Here is a 21,629-nt window from a genome sequence, read left to right on the forward strand (position 1 = left end):
CATCACAATGCACCCAGCTACTTGTTACAGAAGCTGACGATCTCAGGTGGGATCAGACCCTCAAGAAATGCAGAAAAACTACTACTGAAACCACAAAAATTCAATAAGAAAAAAACATATAACCGAACCTTCTCTGGGATGGCACCTAGAATTTGGAATGCCTTACCCCCAGAAACCAGACTCAACGCTTACACTGCTACATTTAAAAAGGAAGTAAAATCTATCCTCATGGCCAAATTCACAGGAGTATGGTTCATAGAAATCCCGAGACGAAATACAAACGCCATCTCAACCTGAATGGGATGAAGACTCTCTTTTAAGCAACCTTTGCATTATATCGTCCCTCGGTCTCACACTACGAGACAGACTGTATATCGCGTCTTACTATGTTGCCTTTTACAATAGGTTCTTGTACATATGTCCTGATTCACTCATATTTTTATTTCTTTTGCTGTATAAGTAACATTTATTGATTGTACAGCGCTCTGATATCCGCCAGGATCTTGTTCAAGCTCTATAAAACTTTCTAAATAAATAAATATGCTCTTCTCCTCCTCACTGTTGTGTCTTGCTTCTGCAGCAGGTCTGGTTCAAACAGTCTTCAGCAAGTGCCATATGGGCATCCCAGGTTGCCATTCATGATGCTACCTCCTCTAGAATAGCAGTCGCTCTTCCCCAGGACTTAAACCCAAAGCATTTCCTCAGTGCGTTTCTTTCTGTGGGTCCACAATGGCACCTCATGGCTCTTCAGATGTAGAGTATATGTGGATAGGAAGAGATGGAGATGCTGAATGTTTTACTTTTTGGTGAACTGGCTGGAGTTGATTCACTCAGCTCGGCATCCTACTCCATGTTCTGATTTGCCATGCCACCTCAAGGGAATTTTAAATGTAGATAAGGATGATGCACATGGAATAGGAACAAAAAGCTCATTCCAAAGTTTAGGAGCGAGACGAAGAATGGAACAAAACTGTGAATAGATTGTTTCAATTTACTCTGATATGAAGAGATGGGACTACAATATAAATTCTAGGGTTTGGATATTTTGGATTGCTTTTGGAGTTCACGATTTGCTCAACTTAACTATGCACTTTAAAAAAAAAAAATCTTTTTATTAAACATAATCAACAAACACAAACAAAATGACCATCGTGCCGTAGGTATCGCCAATCATTATCGGAGGATGTAGGTTCCAACATTACAGAATCAAAAAAGGAGTGTATGTAGTGGATTCAAGGTGCATCCGATTCCCCCAGAACTGGGTCTAAGTCTGGCGTTGTACATATATCTCCCCTGTAAGCATTCCAAGCTTCCCATATCTTCACCCATTTACGGGGTCGCCCTCTGGCCACATATACCGCTCTCTCCCGAAACCTACACCAATCCAGGTCCTCCATCCACTTCCCAATCTGAGGAGCCCGACTGGCACCCCAGAGTTGTGCGATGTTTCGTTTTGCGACCATACATGCAAGAGTGACCCATACTTTACCATGGGTCGAGAGGTCGGAAGGCTCCCACACATTAAGTATGCAACGACGTGCCTCAAGTACAATCTGCACTCCCCATACCTCACTCATTCTCTCATGAATCTTGATTCAGTAGTTATGGATCTCTGGGCACTCCCAGAGAATATGCATAAATGTACCAGGCATACCGCAACCCCAGTCATAGTTGGAGGCGAGCCCCATACGACACAACCCTGGACCCGTGGTGTAGGACCTGTGAAGGATCCTGAGCTGTACTAAATGAAGCCTCATGGAGATCACCACTTCCCTGGGGGACGCCACCGCCTCCCCCAAGTCCTCCTCGTCCAAAACCAGTCCATCCGCAATCCATTGTTCCCTGATCCGCACCAGGGGGTCCTCGGTATGGTTGATTAATTTCTTATAAACCAGAGAGATCGCTTTGGTGGGGAGGTGCCCATCCAAGATGCGATCCTCCAGCGGAGAGGCCACCGGGGGTTTCACATCACGAGGGAGAGCTGCCACCAGGGCGTGCCTGATCTGTAGATCTCGAAACCGCTCACTCTCATTCAATTGATGCCTGGCTTGCAATTCCTCAAAAGTCAATATCCCATTCTTACCCCACATGTCTCGGACCTGCGAGATGCCGATCAGATCCCAGCGGTCAAAGCCCTTCGACTTCCACAGACTACCCAGAGCCTACGAATTCCATAGCGGGGTGGCCATGGTTATCTTGCCCGCACAGTTGAGCGCACGGTTAGCCGTATGCCAGGCCTGCACCGAAACAGACGTCAGACCCAGCAGGGAGAACCTACCCCGCCTAGCATACAAGACCCTAGTATATTCACCCCCTGGCAACTGGCCGCGATCCATGGCAAACCCGGGGTCAGCCGGAGAGCCATAGACCGCGTGATTAATAGGAGCTAATTGGGAGGCCCAGTAGTACTTCCTAATATTGGGCAATCCAATCCCGCCATCATACCAGGGTAACATTAGTTTAGACAGTGCGATCCGTGGCTTCCCAGCCCAAAGAAGTTGACGCTGCAATGATTCAATCTCATTAAAATAAGAAGGGGGCACTGGATCGAGGGAGTTCTGCAGAGCGTACAGAAACCGGGGTAGCGCCATCATTTTGAACAACACCGCCCGGCCCAACAGGGAAAGCGGCAACCCTTTCCATTTGGTGATGTCACGGCGGAGCCGGGCCAGAGGTGGTCCCAGGTTAGCGTCGAAACGCACCTTCGGGTCTTTAGAGATGTGGATACCTAGGTAGCGGAAACCAATCAACTCCACTCCTACCGGACAATTCGCTGGCACTCTAGGGGGATCCCCGCTCAACACAAAGAGAACCGACTTCGTCCAGTTAATGGCGAAGCCCGAGTACCTACCATAGATCGCCAAGATAGCTAGAAAAACCCTCAGGGACTGACGGGGGGAGGTCAAATACATGAGAATGTCATCCGCATAAAGTGAGATCTTGTCCTCCCATTCCGAGGTCCACCGCAACCCTTTTATAGATCTATCCCATCGTACCCAAGCCGCGAGCGGCTCCAGGGCCAAGGCAAACAGAAGTGGCGATAAGGGACATCCCTGGCGGGTGCCCCTCCCTAGCTGGAAGTCGCGGGACTTATGATTATTCACCACAACTCGGGCCAACAGAGCCGAATAAAGAAGACCGATCCATCGTATAAATTCCGGTCCGAACCCCAGCTTCTCCAACACCGCAAACAAGTAAAACCATTCGACCCTGTCGAACGCCATTGTGGCGTCGAGGGACAGAAGCACCGCCGGCTCAAGTATGCGGGAGGCCCCCGCCACCACCACATGGAGGCGATGAAGATTGAGAGCCGTGTTCCGACGCGGCATGAAACCGGACTGATCAGGGTGTATCCGTTCCGAGACAGTTTTCACTAGCCGGTTGTCAAGCAACTTAGCCAGAATCTTAGGCTCTGCGTTCAGGAGAGAAATCGGGCGATAGGAGGAACACTCCATCCGGGGCTTGCCATCTTTATATATAACAATGATATTAGTAATGCGTTGGTCGTAAGAAAGAATACCGGCCTCTCTACTCTCGAGGTACATGTCTTTTAGGAACGGGGCCAGGCAATCTGCATGCAATTTATAGAGTTCTACCGGGATACCGTTCGGGCCCGAGGCTTTCCCGGAGTGGACCCCCCGGATCGCCATTGCGACCTCATCGTTCGTGATTGCAGAATCCAGGAACTCCCTGTGCTCGGCTGACAAAACAGGCATTGGTATGTCTCGGATGACCTCAGAGTTTTCCTCCACTGTGTACAGGCTTGTCGAGGTATAGACCTCCTCGTAATACCTAGCAAACTCATCCACTATCTCCTGGGGATCCGTCGTGACACCCAAGCCCGCGATCAGCAGCTCTGGCACCAGACGAGATCCCCAGTCACCCTTCTCCAACCAAGCGATCAATTTCCCAGCCTTATCTCCGTGTTCATATATTCTGCTTTGTGTGTCGGCATGCTGCACTTTCGCCCTATCACGCGCCAAATGTTTATATTCATCTCTGAGGAGACCGAGGCGATGCGTCGTCCCCGGGTCCTCAGTGATGGAGGCCTCCCTCTCCAGGACCAACAGCTCTGCCTCAATTCTATCGACTTCCGCCCGACTCTTCTTTTTATGCCTGGAGATTAGGGAGAGCGCCTCCCCCCTGACAACAGTTTTGTAGGCCTCCCAGAGGGAGCAACCAGATGCGACCGTCCCGGCGTTCTCCCGGAAGTAGCTATCCGTGAACCGCACTATTTCTTTTTTAGTCGTGGGGTCTTTAAGCCGCCACGCGCTAATCGGGGCAATCCTGGCCACATTACTCTGACCGACATTCAATCGCAACCAGATCGGTGAATGATCAGATACCCCCCTAGCCAGGTGAGCCACCGCCTGAACAAACGCAGCCTGTGGGGCTGGCACGAACACATGGTCCATCCTAGAGGAAGAGCGATGCGCAGCACACACGTGTATATTCCAGGTCCCTGGGGTGCCGAAGTCTCCACTCATCAACCATACCAGTTGCAGAGGCAAAATCAGACAGCCATCTACGAGAGGGCAGCAGCACACGGGAGGGGGACCTGTCCAATTCGCCATCCATTACTGCATTGAAGTCTCCCCCCATCACCATAATACCAATAGGCAGCGACAAAAACACCCTAGTCAAGTCACTAAAGGTGTCCGTCTCCAATGCAGGGGGAACATAGATTGAAAGGAACGTGACAGTCCTACCCTCCCAGAGCCCCGAGATTCCCACATAGCGGCCACGGTTATCGGACCAGGTAGCCTGGATGGTGAGCGGGAAGGAGTTCTTAACTAAGATTCCCACCCCTCTAGAGCCGGAGGTAAAGCCGGCGTGGGCCACCAATTTATACCCTCCCCGGTGTAGTGCCATACATCGTTTCCCCATGAGATGGGTCTCCTGCAGCAAAATCGCCGTCTAATAAGCTGCCCCACCATTGCGCGCTTAATCTTATCACCCAGACCATTCACATTCCAGCGGAGGACAGATACACCCATGCCCAACCCAGTGGAAGCCATATTCATTCCCCGAGAATTCTGAAGCAGTCCGTGACACCCACAGCAAGGCAATGGTCATAAACACAACAAAAACAATAAAACAACCCCCCAAACCCGACTTGCCAACCCCCCACCCTGCACCCCTGCATGCAACTCGTGCACATCCCCAACTCGCAGTGTGCCTGTCTCCCCAGGACTATGATCTAAATGGAGACAACGGAGGAGGACCTTACAACAGGCCGCCGACCTCCACAACCCCCACCCGCGTACAAACCCTATCAAAATATCTTCCCAAAAGGAAAAAACCCCAAAAAAGGCTAAAGATCGATAGGGAAAAAAGATCGCCCAGATCAAACCAGCACCCCCACCAACAAAGTCAAGTCGACCAGTTCAGAGACAACGTCATTTGTCCTCGTGGTCCACCTGGGAGTCCCTCTCCGGTTCCGACACCTGAGTTCTGTCCAGCCAGTCCACAGCGGCCTCAGGATGGTCAAAGAACCAAGATTTTCCGTTGCGCTCTATCCGTAGGCGGGCTGGGAACAGCATAGAGTACTTAATTTCGGAGGCCCGCAGCCGGCGCTTGACAGCCAAAAACCCCTGCCTTTGTTTTTGGACCGCTTGGGTAAAGTCAGGGAAAAAGAGCAAGGAGGCATTCTCGAATGCCAGAGGACCGGATGATCCAGCAGCCTGTAAGATGGCATCCCGATCCCGAAAGTTCAGTATTCGTGCAATCATGGGGCCGGGGAGCGCCCCCTCCTTCGGGCGACCACCGGGAACTCTGGGCTCTTTTCACCGTGAAAAAGTTACTGAGACCCTTTGGTTTCAGGTGTTTCAGAATAAGGTCCTCCACAAACAGATCCGGGGCCTGCCCCTCCGACCTTTCCGGTACACCCAGGATACGGACGTTATTGCGCCTCGCTTGCCCCTCATACTCGTCCAGCTTACAGTCAAATTGGGCCCTAGACGCCTTCAGGTTCCTCACCTCTCGCTGGAGTTCGGACACATCATCCGTGAGGCTCGACGTTTTGACTTCCAGTGACTTGACCTTCTCCGTAGTTTTGGTGAGGTCCGCACGGATGAGGCTCACCTAGATGGTCACCGTGTCTAATTTGGAGTCCATCCTGCCGCGAGATGACTGAATCCCGGTGATCGCTGCCATTAAATCTTTCAGTGTCGGGTCTTCTCCGGAGGGGTCACCCTCCTGGCCGCTCACCCGTGCGCGCTTCTCGTCCCCCGGGGAACCTTTGGAGAAACTGTACTTTTCCAATTTATGGGACTGCACTAGTCTGGTTGTCCGCAATGTTTTTCGGCAGTGGCTTTTCAGGGTCCCCTCTCGCCGCCATTCTCAGCCTCCGGCACCACCTTCGCTGAACAGAGCCTAGTGAAACAGTCTGAGAGGGGGCCCCGGGGACCCGCGGACGTAGTTCGACTTCCGAGAATCGGGTGTCCCCGAGCACTTCCGGTCCCACTCGCCGTTGTTGTCGAACTCCAGAGCGGGCAGTGCCACACGCAAGGTCCAGGGGGCGTATTCCAAAGGCCCAAATTTTCCAGACGACGGTATTAGGTCACCGGAGCGTCCAAATCTTCCGAAATTTCACCTGGTGGCTCAGGTGCTAGTCCCCCACCTGGTGGCGGGGACGGGGGTCAGGATAATGTGCCGGATGGCAAGTCAGGATGGAGTGGTCGGCGGAGCCGATGCTCAAGCGGCCATCTTAGTCGCTGGCGCGGCTCCTCCCAACTATGCACTTTAATGACTGCTTCATCTGCACTTCGATTGACTGCTTCTTTCGATGCCTCCAGACACATAAAAACTGGCAAGTGCACCTTGAATACAATATTCCACTATATAATATATTCAGTTCATAGTCTCTTGGATTTGAAATGAATTCTTTGGATCTTCAATGAAGTTTTCAAGAAACTGCCATGTGTAATTTTGATTTCAGAAACACATTTGGTATGAAGGTACTCAGCAGGGGCTTGTTACTGTTACTTCACGGACTCTGTAATAACTTTTGTGTTGTATGTACTGCATCTTTAATGAAGCGCAGATTGAAATGGGCATGGATGTGGAAACTTTAAGGCAGGAGGAAGGCCAAGGAGCAGAATCACAGCGACCAACTAGAAAGGCCTATAGTTAAATGAAGGGCCTTGGGTATGGAGTCAGCACATTTTGAAAAGGGGACACAAAATTAAACCTGAATTGGAGCCAGCTACGTATAGTGAGATAAGCAGTATACTTGTACATGATATGGCAGAGAAATAAGGAGAGTTTTGGAGTGGAGGAGCGAAATATCCGGCATGAAGGAAGGGACAACGGGTACATTGAAAAAGTATCCATACTTGGAAAAGCTATTTCAAAGATGAGAAAAGGAGAACTGATTTTACAAATGTGATCTAGGTGAAGCTAACCGATTTTTGAAACTGAATTAAAAAAAATAAGATAAGGTTCAAAACCATTATTATAAGTAGAATTGGATGAGGACAATGCTTTAGGTGAAAAGAAAATAGTAGGAGATGGGGTGTTAGTGATGATACAGGAAAAGATCTGTCTTTTTTGGATTAAGATTGATTACCTGAAAGAAGAGGGGAAAGCAGAGATTTGAGCTTGTATAGAAGTGCAAAAGCATGCATTTTTCTTTTGCCATGCTCACAGACGAATAGTGATAGAGCAGGGTTTGAGCTTTCATCTTTATGAGCACAGGAGTGTAAGTGGAACACTGCTACGTTGTTGGGATGCAAGAAACAAAAAGAGTAATTCCAAATGTGTAAACTGCAATAATGGTAAATGCCTGCCAAGCAGTGGTGCAAGGTAACCTCAATCAGCTGAAGGTGTTGTGTTCGGTGGATGTAGTCAGGAAATTGGTGAACCCCATTGACTGTAGATGTCGATGAGGATTCACAGACCAACCTAACAGACTGAGTAAAAGGAAGGCTATAATGAATAACCAGCACAGTACAGCGGTGTTTTAACTCTGACGAGCAGACTTCAATGAGCAAGGAGGAGGAGGAGTATGATTTCGTTAGCTTGTCCCAAATGGGCCGAGAAACAAGAGAATCATTTTAGAACTCTCTCTAGAGACTAGAGTCTTAGGAGAGATGACTGGTTTCAAGGCCTTCTTTTCTGTATATGTTGTCTTCACTTCTTCTTAAGCGTTCCTGTATTATATGGAGTAGATGTTTTATTAAGAAGGGGTCAATTTAGATCATATCCTTTATCCCTCTCATAAGCAGCAAGAAAAGTCACCTCAATGACAAATGTTTTACAAATTACGCTATACTTTTTGATTAGTTGATAGTTTGTTCATCAGTAAACCCACAGATAATGTTCTTCAAATACCAGATTTGCTGTTCTTATAAACCTTTTTTTATTTTTTTACAGGAGAACTTTTTAATCTACTGATGAAAAATGATCCATCAACTGTAAAAGGAGCAGAAATGTTAATGCTGGGAGAAATGTTGACTCTGCCTCAAAACTTTGGGTATGAATGAAATTTTACTTTGCTTTTAAGAAATCAATTTTCTTTCGCACGTGTTGTAGAATTAAGATATTTGATCAGTTAACTACTTTGCTAATTGAGTCTAGTATATTTTATTTGTGTCCTCTGTGGTTTGTGAATTTAGTAATTAAGCCACCGGTTTACCTTTACGATATAGCTTCATCAGCCATGTGGTTTCATGATCAGTGTCCTGAAGTACCATTTCTCTCTAAATCCTTTTTCAAAGAAATTTGATTGATGAGCAGGCCTTTCTATGATTATATCAATCCTGAATGGAGTACGTCACAAACCGTAATTAGGCTGTCCATTGCATGAATGCATATTGCATAATAAAATTCAAAATTAGAAAAAGATGTCGGTGTTTGTGTATTTGTGCTCATACTTGTATACCATATGCAGCGCAGACCTGATGGCTGCTTCAGGGTAAAGTTCTCCAACACAAGCATGTAGAAGTACATGGGTACTGTCGAGGTTACTTCAATGCTTTACAAAACAATTGTTTTAAGGAGGTTTTGAAATTGGACAGGATCTTGTTCCTCTCATTGGACTCCTTTGAGCCACTGTTGGAGAAGCTCAGCTAAAGTCTGTCTTTCTATGTATATGATATTGCTGCATTTAGAAGACTGCAGCATATCAGAATATAATGTGGTAGGCTCTACGTTCAGTGGGGACAGACACTTTCTTTTGATAAACTTGAAAGCATACGGGTGAATAAGTAAGTAACCTGTTTGGCGGTTGGTGTATTTCATATTTGAATATATGATTGTAGTGGTCTTGGAGCATCCCTTTTTCAGAGAAGCTAGGTTGACTTCATCTGTTATTACGTGATTAATAATTTCATACTGGTTTTTTGATTCAGAGGATAACCTCTCATCAGACGTGCTCAGGACTTATGAGTTGCAACCATGCACCCTCCCAAAGGATATACTGTTTTGGATATTACCACCTTTAATTCTGAATCATTCGAGCAACCCTACATTCCCTTCCAATGCTTGACTAAGAAATATGGGAGCCAATGCAACTGCATTAGGTTATACTGCCCTCTTAAAAGTAGTGTATAATGTTTTTTTGCTGAGTAACCAAATAGCTGTTTTTCCTCCTGCCTCCAAATGCCCTTCTAGACTCAATCCTCAATTTCCAGACATAAAACTGTTGGTCTGCATAAGAGCCTGTGCTGTGTAGGGGTTCTGAGTTAGAAACCCTTAAGAAAACCTTTGAATTTAGTAAGTCAGCTTAATACCCTTGCCTTCACCATGAGTTCTTCACTCAGTGATGAAGATTATGGTATCGCAGTCTTTCTTAATCACTTCAGAGTGAAATTTGTATTGTGAAGAGGTTTTCATTTTTCTTTCTTTAAAGCTATCTGAAAGTTTCAGCCATTTTACTTGCCCCATTAAAGAAATTGGTTACCTGTTTTCTCTGCCCTAGGATTTAAGAGTATGAATGAAAATCTGTAGGACCAGGAAGTGAGGTGGCTTGCACCTGCCACAAAATCCAAGACACCTTTTCCCTATTACTTTAATATTGACAGGCCTTATGTAATCAGAAAAATCAAAGAGGGGAGGAGTAAGAAGCAATAAAGGGTTCACTCAGCTTCCTGTTGCAATACCAAAAGTATCAAGGGGAGTGAAACTACACCATTATCGGAACCGGAGTCTCTTAAACAATTGTATTGAGACCCTCAACTGCTAGATCCTATAAATGGTATATATTATCTCCACTGATGTAATAGTAGCGGATAGTTTCATCATTGGGTTTTACCAGGAGGAATAGTCTGTGTATAGAGATGTGGTGGGATCTGTAAGGGTGGAGTAAAATGACCTCCTATCCCAAGAGGGTGCCGCTTTAATAAAACCGGTGTGGGGGTAAGGTTAAAAACTGTTGGAAGTGTTCGGGACGGGTTATGCATCCTTCTCGTCGCGCAGTATGGTCAACATGTTTCAGCCATCTTGTGCCTGGATAGCTCGTAGGCTTTCTTCAGGACCTCTAAATACTATATCCCAATGAAACCAAGTAGGACTATCCATACTGGAACTTACCAGTTAAGTGCATTTACTTACATAGTCTGGAGAGTGAAATGCCATTCCTTGAGGAGGGTCTGGCTGTGCCCCAGAGGAAGTGTGAGAGTGTTTTCTGTCCACTTGCAAGTGTTCCACATTGGTGGTTGCAAGGAGGAAATATGTCCAATATGTCAGGTTGGTGTCCTGTGGGGTAATGTAACAACAGTTTGCATACAATAGAACCATTGGAGCAGTCTCATTTTTGGAGAGAAATTTTCTTTTTTGGAGACTCTAATTGGCAAGATGCAGACAAAATACAGCAGCCAAGGTGAAATTCCTCTTCACAAAATTAATTCTTTGAAATGGCCGCAAAGGCATGTATTTCTCTAAAAGCCTGTTTGTTAATGGTACCAGCACATTATCTGCAAACTATTTTTGTCGAACGGTATGCCTTTTTTGTCCTGCATATATGTTCAGATCAGGAGTTCATAAGTACCCCAAATAAAAAGACAAAGAGTTTATCTTTGTTTATATTGGTTCCAAATGCTGAAGGAAAAGAATTGATAGTGAAAAAAAGTGACGCTGGTTGCGACCCTAGCTGTTGCACTGCTGTAGAGGAACAAAGTCTTCCAAGTTATCCAATATTTCAAATTTAAACCAAGTAATCCATAGTAAACCAGTCAGTTTTCATCCAATGTACTCATCATCATCTTAATTCATGTATGGAGTCAATCCGGAGACAGTTAAAATTCACATGATATTTTATTATTGCATTTTCAAACATTTTCTGTCGCTAATCCAAGCTTTTACATAAACGTGTGCTGTTCTGACAACATTCCATGTGACCCAATGCATTTCGAACCAGTCTGGTTCTTCGTCAGGGGTTGTTGTAAGAAAATTTAAAGAATACACCTTAGCCATCTAGTCGAGCGTGACAAACCTAATAATTACATAAACAAAAATTGTCATCACGATAAACCCCTTCTTTGCCACCCTCACAATATCACAAAAAATGGTGTGCAGACAGAAACACTACTAAATCTCCTCTCGTGAATACAACTAATGAAATCTCCCTCAAAACAATAAGTGTGCCCTCCACTCAACCCCTCCTATGCTTTCACATAGCGTGCAAAAAATGATTAAGGACTAGCTCCAACATTCGGTAAAACAAAATAGACTAATTTACCTAGTACAAGCAAAACATGGCATTCTGATCTCTGTACCATCCTTCGTTCTCGACGGAATCAATCTTCTTGGTGACCACCCTGACGCTTTCAGAAGCGGTCGCTCCCTTCACCACAGCTCCTGACTGGTATCGTTATCGGCGCTCCTGTGCTTCCTACTATCGCATTGATACCGCTGCCCCCTTAATAACATAGCGCTGGAGTGCGTGTGCCACTATCGACTTGAAGAGTGATAAACAACAAAAATGCTGACCCTTAAAATAATTTATCTCTCTGATTTGTGAGAATACAAACAAAGAAAAAATCTTCAGTTTGTTTGGGGTTCTTTTATTTCAACCCATTCAAGTCTTTTTAGATCATTTTTATGAATTTTTCATGAACGAGAAAAACACTTTACACAAAAACATTTACAATATTTACAACTATCACACAACTGACATATATACATATACATATATTTCATGAACGAGAAAAACACTTTGCACAAAAACATTTACAATATTTCCAACTATCACACAACTGACATATATATACAAATAAATTCACATTTATATACAACCTTCCTTTTCAGTGAAAACAATAGAAATAACAATTCCACAAATAGTTATTTTTTGTGAAAAATGACACCATTGTAGTGCCCAACAAGGTAGAAATAAACAAGCAATTGAATTGCTTGTTGCCTTGCTTGTTTATTTCTACCTTGTTGGGCACTACAATGGTGTCATTTTTCACAAAAAATAACTATTTGTGGAATTGTTATTTCTATTGTTTTCACTGAAAAGGAAGGTTGTATATAAATGTGAATTTATTTGTATATATGTCAGTTGTGTGATAGTTGTAAATATTGTAAATGTTTTTGTGCAAAGTGTTTTTCTCGTTCATGAAAAATTCATAAAAATGATCTAAAAAGACTTGAATGGGTTGAAATAAAAGAACCCCAAACAAACTGAAGATTTTTTCTTTGTTTGTATTCTCACAAATCAGAGAGATAAATTATTTTAAGGGTCAGCATTTTTGTTGTTTATCAGTTATATTAGGTCCAGCTGCCCTTTAGACCCAGGACCAGACTCCGTTGCTTCTCAAACTATCGACTTGAAGAACATTCATAGCGCTTTGACTCGCGCTCGCATTAACTTTTGTGATAATTGTGCTGTACTGTTTATGCTGCATTGCCTGTTTTTTGTGCAGATTGACATCGCGCTACCAAGACACACTATCTCAGCCTTGCTAACCATTTGTGACCCAGCCTACCTCTAGTTTCGTTTCTGGCCGCCATCTTCATTGTTGTTGCCTCAGAGCCCGTCCTCCACAGCCCGCCCCGCCTCCCAGCTGACCCTCCCTCGCCCCCGCCCCCCGCCACTCTCCATTTATGACAAGATGTTCCAACGCGCAGCGTCCACGCGCTGCGGTCGCGCCGAAGGTGCGCCAAAGGTAAGCCCGTCTACTCCCGTCCGCGCCTGGACCGCGCCCAGCGCCAGACCCCCTGGTCCCCGCTTCACCCACCCCTCCCGCATTACTTACGACGCCTCCAACCTCTTAGCACTTCACCCTGGCAGACTCCCTATCTGCGCCCAAGCAGCACCAGGACACACCCACGGACCCTTCAGCTGCCACTCCTGCAAATTCACCTGCATCAAGACCCACACCAAACCAACAAACACCAAACAGAGATCCAACACCAACCACCTTAAATGCATCCTTCTCAACACCCGCTCGGTTCACAAACACACCATCGACCTTTGGAATCTACTCGACTCCATTTCTCCGGACATCGCCTTCCTAACAGAAACCTGGATGAATGCCTCTTCAGCTCCAGACATCACCATAGCCATCCCGGACGGCTACAAGATCATCCGTAAGGACCGCACCATTCAAACAGGAGGAGGCATCGCCATCGTCCACAAGAACACCATCCGTGTCTCAACCAGCTCAGAAGACAATCTCGCTATCGCCGAACACCTTCACTTCCAGATACACACCGACCCCAAGACCACACTCAGAGGCACCCTCCTCTACAGGCCACCAGGACCCCGTACAAAATTCAGCGAAGACATCCCTGACTTCATCACCCCACACGCCCTCCCCTCGGAAGAATACATTCTACTGGGAGACCTCAATTTCCATCTGGAAAAGAGCAACGACAGTAACACTACCACCCTTCTGGACAATCTCGCCAATCTCGGACTCAAACAACTTGTTAACACCCCCACACACTATGCAGGGGACACACTCGACCCTCTCTTCACTTCCAGCAAGCATATCTCCTTCACTCACACCACACCCCTCCACTGGACGGACCACAGTTGCATCCACTTCATTTACAATAAGACCTCGATCCACAACCACCCTCAACCAACTCTGCGAAGAAATTGGAGCAAAATCACCATCGACCAGATCTCAACATCGCTTCTTCAAAAACCCCCTGCCTATTCAACGAACCCTAACCAAGCCGCCATCAACCTCACACAATGGTTAACCCAAACCGCGGACAAACTAGCACCCTTGAAGAAACATCAAATAAAGCAAGGAAGCAAGAACGCCCCCTGGTTCAACGATGACCTTAAGAAATCCAAGAAGCTCTGTCGTTCCCTTGAGAAAACTTGGAAAACAGACCCAGACACAATCACCCAAGCCGCCTTCAAAAACGCCACCCGCAAACACCACCAACTAATCCGGACAGCCAAGAAATCAGCACTCAAAGACCGACTAGACAACAACGCCCACAACAGCAAGGAACTTTTCAACATCATCAAAGAATTCACCAACCCCACCGCCAGCTCTAACGACATCACCCCCTCGCAAGTCCTCTGCGACTCCCTCGCCTCATTCTTCCATGACAAAATCGCTGACATTCATAACAGCTTTGACAACCAACCCGTAAACCAGTCCACCCCACTCTCCTCCGAACCTGTACCTCCTCCGAATAACCTTTTCGACTGGAACCCAATCATTACAGAAGACACCATTCGCCTGATGAACTCCATCCACTCAGGATCCCCTACAGACCCATGCCCCCATCACATCTTCCACAAAGCAGACTCCATTATCGCACCCCATCTCCGAGATGTCATTAACTGCTCCCTTAACTCCGCCACATTCCCAGAAAGCTGGAAACACGCCGAACTCAGCGCCCTTCTGAAGAAACCCACAGCTGACCCCACCGAACTAAAAAACTACCGCCCCATCTCGCTCCTCCCATTCCCTGCCAAAGTCATTGAGAAAGCCATCAACAATCAGCTCGCCGCCTTCCTCGAAACCAACAAATCACTCGACTCCTCACAGTCTGGCTTCCGAGCCAAACACAGCACCGAGACCGCCCTCATCGCAGCAACAGACGACATTCGAACACTACTGGACAACGGAGACACAGTCGCCCTCATCCTCCTTGACCTCTCCGCAGCCTTCGACACAGTCTGCCACAGCATCCTGATACAACGCCTCAGAAACATCGGAATCCAAGGAAAAGCATTGGACTGGATTATTTCTTTCCTCGCTGGAAGAACTCAGAGGGTTCGCCTCCCCCTTTTAAGTCAGAGGCCACCGAAGTCATCTGCGGCGTCCCGCAAGGATCATCACTCAGCCCCACCCTCTTCAACGTCAACATGAGCCCCCTCGCAACCATCGCACGTCAACACAACCTCAACATCATCTCCTACGCTGATGACACTCAGCTGATCCTCTCCCTCACCAAAGACCCAACCACCGCCAAAACCAACCTACATGAAGGGATGAAAGAAGTAGCCGAGTGGATTAAGTTCAGCCGTCTGAAACTGAACTCGGACAAAACGGAAGTCCTCATCTTAGGTTCATCCCCTTCCGCCTGGGATGACTCTTGGTATAGTATAGTATAGTATAAACCGTTTTGTAACGCGCTCTGTTACTGGTGAGTATCCTGGCGCGGGGAGAAAGACAGACCGGCAGAGAACAAGACATCGGGGGATCCTCCTAGACTGCACTCTTGAATAGGTGAGTTTTCAGGTGTTTTTTGAACGCAGCCACTGTCGGCGTGGAGCGTAGATGGAGAGGGAGGGCATTCCAAGCCCGAGCCACCACAACGGACAGCGACTGGCCGCCCAGTCTGACACGTTTAAAACGGGGAAGGGACAATTTAAACAGAGAGGCGGATCTCAGGGTGCGTGCCGGGATGTACCTTGTGAATCTCTTTCTCAAGTACGATGGGCCCTGGTCATGAATTGCACGAAACGCCAACACCAAAGATTTGTACAGAATGCGTTGCGCTACGGGAAGCCAGTGAAGCGAGCGCAGCTCAGTGCGAACGCTCTTCCACCTGGGGATGTTAAATAGTAGGCGTACAGCCGCATTCTGAATAATTTGGAGGCGTTTGACCAGGTAAGCCGGAATGCCACTAAACAGTGCATTCGCGTAATCGAGGCGAGCCAGTATGAGCGCTCTGGCAACCGACTCTCTGGCCTCCCTAGGGAGCAAGGGGAAAAATTTGCGGAGCATTTTCAGAGTGGCAAAACAGGTGCCTGTAAGTTTTTTGATGTGATGCTCAAATCTGAGATCCTCCGTAAACCAAATGCCCAGATTTTTTGCTGGTCTCCCCATTTCTATTGGGCAAGGAATATTAGAAGGCCAAAGTGTGCTCTTAAATGAGGGGGGAAAGGAGCCATAAAAGAGCACTTCGGACTTGTCCTCATTGCACTTCAGCTGGGCCTGTGTTAGCCAGCGAAATACCGAGGACAGACACTGATGGACTGTAGACGTGTCCAGATTGTCGTCTGGCCAGGTAAACAACAATTGGGTGTCATCAGCATACCCTAAGATTTTAGCCCCAAACTGTTCAGCTAGGTATACCAAAGGTGTAATGTACACATTGAACAGTAAGGGGCTAAGTGTGGACCCCTGCGGAACCCCTGTAAGCAAAGGCTTTTGCTCAGAGGCATGCGGAGGCATCCAGACCTGCTGGGTCCTATCAGATAAAAAAGAGGACAGCCATTCCAGCACCACTCCCCCAATACCTATGGCAGACAGCCGACCGAGAAGGAGATCATAGGGGACAGTATCGAAAGCGGCAGAGAGGTCCAATAAAATTAGGACCGCTCTGCCACCTCCGTCTAGACATTCCCGAATTGCCTCGGTCATCTCCACCAGGGCCGTCTCGGTGCTATAAGCAGCCCTAAAGCCCGATTGGGCAGGGTGGAGGGCATTCGATGTTTCGACGGAGCTCTCCACTTGTTGAAGAACTACCTTCTCACAGATTTTTGTGAGAGCAGGTAGAAGGGAGATGGGTCGGTAGTTTCCCGGAACCGACACATCCAGTCCTGGTTTCTTCAGGAGTGGGAGGAGTTTGGCGTGTTTCCAAACCCGGGGAACTGCGCCTGCGGCCAGGGAGAGGTTCACCATCTGCGTGATCTCACTGCAGACTGTAACCGCCACCTCCGAGAGCACTCGGGCAGGGCACGGGTCGGCAGGAGAGCCCGATTTTAGGGACTGGAGAAGATGGAGAACATCCCCCTCCGCAACTTGTACGAAGGTGGTAAGTTGGTGCCCAGAGGATGAGGGAGAGGGTGAACAGGGGCCAGCTACAGAGCAGTCGGCAGGAAGTGCCTCTAAAAGGCCCTGCTGAATCTTCGCTATTTTAGTTATAAAAAAAGTGGACAACTCCTCGCACCATTGCGCAGAGGACGGGAGGGGCATAGCTTCCGCAACAGGGGACACAAAGCTTTTAACAATCGCAAAGATCTCTCTGCTGTTGTTATTGGCCTTGTTAATACGCCCGGCATAATAGTTACCTTTTGCATCCCTAATGGCTGCATAGTAGTCTTTTTGAGCAAGCCGTAGGGCGGACTTAGCCTCGGGGCTGTACTCTCTCCTCCATAAACGTTCTAATTTTTTGCAGCCCTGTTTCATCTCTCTTAATTCAGGGGAAAACCAGGGTTGGGAGGGCGAGCGTCTGGCTCTAGTCAGCATAGTTTGCTTAGTAGAGGCAGTCGCCGCCTGCCGTATCCATTCATTAAACTCCCCAACTGCTTCGTCCAAACATCCCTTAGATTGTGGACGAGTGTTAGACAGGGCAAGTCTAAACGCGGGAAGGTTAATTTGTTGAAGATGGCATGTAGGGGACGGGGGGCTGGGCTCTGCCATCTCCCAGCTGAACCTGACCAAGTCATGGTCAGACCAGGATGTTTTTTCCACAAACACTGACTGGATGGGAAAATTCGTGCACACCAAGTCAAGTAGATGGCCACCCGCGTGCGTAGGACCAGAAACCCATTGTTCTAACTGGGCAAGCTCAAGAATTTCACCAAGCCTACGAGCTTCGGAGGAATCAGGGGCATCCATGTGGATATTTAGGTCACCGACCAAAAGAAACTTAGGAAAACCTAAGGCCCGTGGCACTAAATATTCCTCTAAGGAGTTCAGGAATTGGGTGGCCAAGCCCGGGGGCCTATAAATCAAAGATCCACCTAAGGTAAAGTGGGGAGAGGTTTTAATGGAGAAGTGAAGAGCCTCACCCCCTAGACTCTCAGTCAGAGGCTCGGATTCGAAGCTCCATCCCTCCTTGAACACCACTGCTAGTCCGCCCCCTCTGCCCAGGGGGCGATCCATTCTAGCTATCTTGAACCCCCTGGGGACCGCAAGTTCAACACTAGGAGCGGAGGTACAAGTCAGTCTTGGTGGCCTACGGCCCTAGGAAAAGCCCCCATACCGACAGACCACGCACTGAACCTGGGCATCATCCTGGACTCTTCACTCTCGATGACCAGACAAGTCAACGCCGTTTCATCTTCCTGCTTCAACATTCTTCGCATGCTCAAAAAAACATTTAGCTGGATCCCCACTGAAACAAGAAAAACGGTCACCCACGCACTGGTTACAAGCCGTCTGGACTACGGAAACACCCTTTACGCCGGATCCACCGCAAAACTGCAGAAAAAACTCCAACGCATCCAAAATGCTTCAGCCAGACTCATACTAGACATCCCCCGCACAGACCACATTTCCGTTCACCTGAAAGACCTTCACTGGCTCCCCGTCAACAAGAGAATAACGTTCCGTCTCCTCACCCACGCACACAAAGCCCTATACGAACTTGGACCTGATTGTCTCAACCCGCACCTTTCCTTTTACACCCCCACCCGCCAGCTGCGTTCATCCAACCAAGCCCTCGCCGCTGTTCCGCGCATCCACAAAGCCACCATGGGGGGAAGATCCTTCTCCTACTTAGCGGCCAAAACCTGGAATTCCCTTCCCATCCACCTCCGCCTTACTCAAAACCACCTAGCCTTCAGAAAACAACTTAAAACCTGGATATTTGATAAGTAAACCTCCCCCCCCTTCCTCAAGCGCCTTGAGACCCTCTGGGTATGTAGTGCGCTATATAAATTTTGACTTGACTTGACTTCGTACCTCTGTTACTCTTGTAACCGCTCTCACAGGTGAGCGCAATCAAACCATGTGACTCACCCATTCCGATCAGGACATACTTCTAACTACTTCAGGTCCCATAATGCATTGCCCCGCGTTACCTCCCCAGAACGAAAACCTGTACTTGGTGGCAAATTAATAAAACTTCATTTTGGTGGCCAATTAATAAAACCTCATTTTGTCATAGTGCATAAAACCGTGATGGAGCAAAATATAACCTCGTGAGTTGATTACCCTAAAAATAACATGTAAACATAAACATAACTAGAACGGTCTTTAAATAGTGTGCAGGAGTAGAAATGATTTAATTCAATGTGCTTCCAATCAGTGGAATGTACTGTTCATTCATTTAGTCCTTGTGAACTCAGATCGCAGTTGCTGTCTCCAGAGTGACGTTCACTTCACTTTTAAATCTTTTATTCTTCTTTTTCAACCAATGGGGTGCAAACACGTTTGGGACGACTGTAAATTTGCAAAGCAAAGCTCAAAATATGGTGAATGCACTCCTTCCCGTATTTGTTTTTGTGATCTCGCTGTAACTGCAAAAGAGAATGCGTGCAAGCAGCGCTGTGATACGTCCCCTCACAGCATATTAAAGATAGTGAAAAAAAGTGACGCTGGTTGCGACCCTAGCTGTTGCACTGCTGTAGAGGAACAAAGTCTTCCGAGTTATCCAATATTTCAAATTTAAACCAAGTGATCCATAGTAAACCAGTCAGTTTTCATCCAATGTACTCATCATCATCTTAATTCATGTATGGAGTCAATCCGGAGACATGATATTTTATTATTGCATTTTCAAACGTTTTCTGTCGCTAATCCAAGCTTTTACATAAACGTGTGCTGTTCTGACAACATTCCATGTGACCCAGGAAAATAATTGGCCATTACAAGCTTGCTTGATAGTGTGTATCAAATCCTAAATTCTCTAATATCCCAGTCAGAATAGCTCAATCTTACAAAAGCCCATTTTGGCATCTAGCAAAGGGACTGCAGTCAGACCCTTATAAATTACTTTTGGTGTGCTCAGAAGGTGTAGCATGTTTTCAATATCACTGACGAAGTTTCTGTCCAATATATTTCTAGCCTTGTCAAAATCACAAAGCCTTCACAAAGACATTGTTGAACATAAAATATTGCTGAATAGTTTAGTATCAAGATGTCGTAAGGATATCTGTTGGATTTCATGTTCAAGCACTAGGGTAAATGTTGTGTTCGGGACCAAATAAATACCTTCTTGTACTGGTGATAATATTGGTATTGTCTTAAGAATGGAAAATGTCCTAGCTATCGTAACAAAGTTTCAAATCTGTTAAGGACAGGAGGCAAGGATTATGCTGCAAGTACTTCACTTTTATTGTAATAGCAGCCATTTCAGACAAAGAGACTTAATTTCCCATGAACTACTTGGAAAAAGTAAGCATATCAATCCAGTCAATCAGCATATGGAGTCTTGTTATAGTTCCTTGTTGACTTTCCAGACCCTTCTTTTTTCCTGTGACAGAAACTGATAATCTTCCTCTCTATCCGTGTTTAGATGACTCTGCCCCTACGAAAAAGGGTACAGTTTTGATCAAGTATCTCTTTAAGGACAAGGCTAAGAAAGCGGATTCACGCACCTGATGAACAGCAGTTTAGCTGTTTAATCATAATTTTTTTTTAACACCTGCACAATGGACTGCATGTATGCAGAAACTAAATACCTACTTCAAACATTCGGGTGCCACTGGTCTTCGCAGGGTGGGATAACTGATCATCAGACTTTGGGTCGGGTAATCCTCACCTTTGTGTCCTTAATAGAATTGAAACTTTCTGTTACAATAGCTACAAAATTTTCCATTCTGTGTCGGGACTGGAGAAAATAATTATGCTAGTTTAAAGCTTGTCTACTACCAAAGCCGCCATGCTCGCAACTGGTTTACAATAGAACCTTTTTGGGGGCATGGCCAAGATGGTGGCGGAGTAAGACGTGCTCCTCTGCCGTCCAGGTCCTCTATTACTGCCAATAGCATTGTCCCAGTATAAATAATCACCACGTTGCCCTCTCCAGAGCTGCTTTACTGCCTGGGCCCTGCTCTATAGAGGCTTCTAGCACCGGAGCCGTTTGGACCGTGCTGCAGTGGCTGGAGCAACAAGCAGCGTGGCAGGAAAGATGGCGGTGGCCTGAGACGCAGGGCCGCCGAGTGTGCTGTACCACTTTCCTCCTGCAGCATGATGGCTGACGAGCAGGTCGATTCCACAGGACGTCTCCGGGGCATAGAGGGCGACCACACTATGAACCTTGGGCGCCAGCCCAACACCCACTGATCGCAAATGTCCAACCAGAAAGGCACAAGATGGCACCACTCCATGCACTCATCCTGCGCCCAGTGCCACCCTGCTTTGAGACAGAGGCACCAGGCCCCGAGCGGCAGGCAGAAAGAAGCAGGTGATCCTGGCTGGAAGCGCTGAGGGAGAGGGGCCCCCAGTGTCTTGGTGGAGACCCCGCCTATCCGGTGAGGTCCACCTGGGTCCTGGGGTGTCCACTGGGACCCCTAGCGCGGGTGCTCTGCCGGGAGG

The 21,629-nt window shown here is 47.1% G+C and overlaps 1 protein-coding gene across 4 annotated transcripts in view; it reads left to right on the forward strand.

Moving 5' to 3' along the window:
• TRAPPC13 (trafficking protein particle complex subunit 13) overlaps window positions 1–21,629 on the forward strand; it is a 512,549-nt gene that overhangs the window by 221,726 nt on the left and 269,194 nt on the right. For all 4 annotated transcript variants that reach the window (XM_078675160.1, XM_078675157.1, XM_078675158.1 and 1 more), the window contains exon 3: window positions 8,377–8,476. In XM_078675160.1, coding sequence (XP_078531286.1) covers window positions 8,377–8,476 — 100 coding nt within the window. The remainder of the gene's footprint in view (window positions 1–8,376; window positions 8,477–21,629) is intronic.

The sequence above is a fragment of the Lissotriton helveticus genome, chromosome 2_1 (genome assembly GCF_964261635.1).
Source record: "Lissotriton helveticus chromosome 2_1, aLisHel1.1, whole genome shotgun sequence".
NCBI lineage: Eukaryota > Metazoa > Chordata > Amphibia > Caudata > Salamandridae > Lissotriton > Lissotriton helveticus.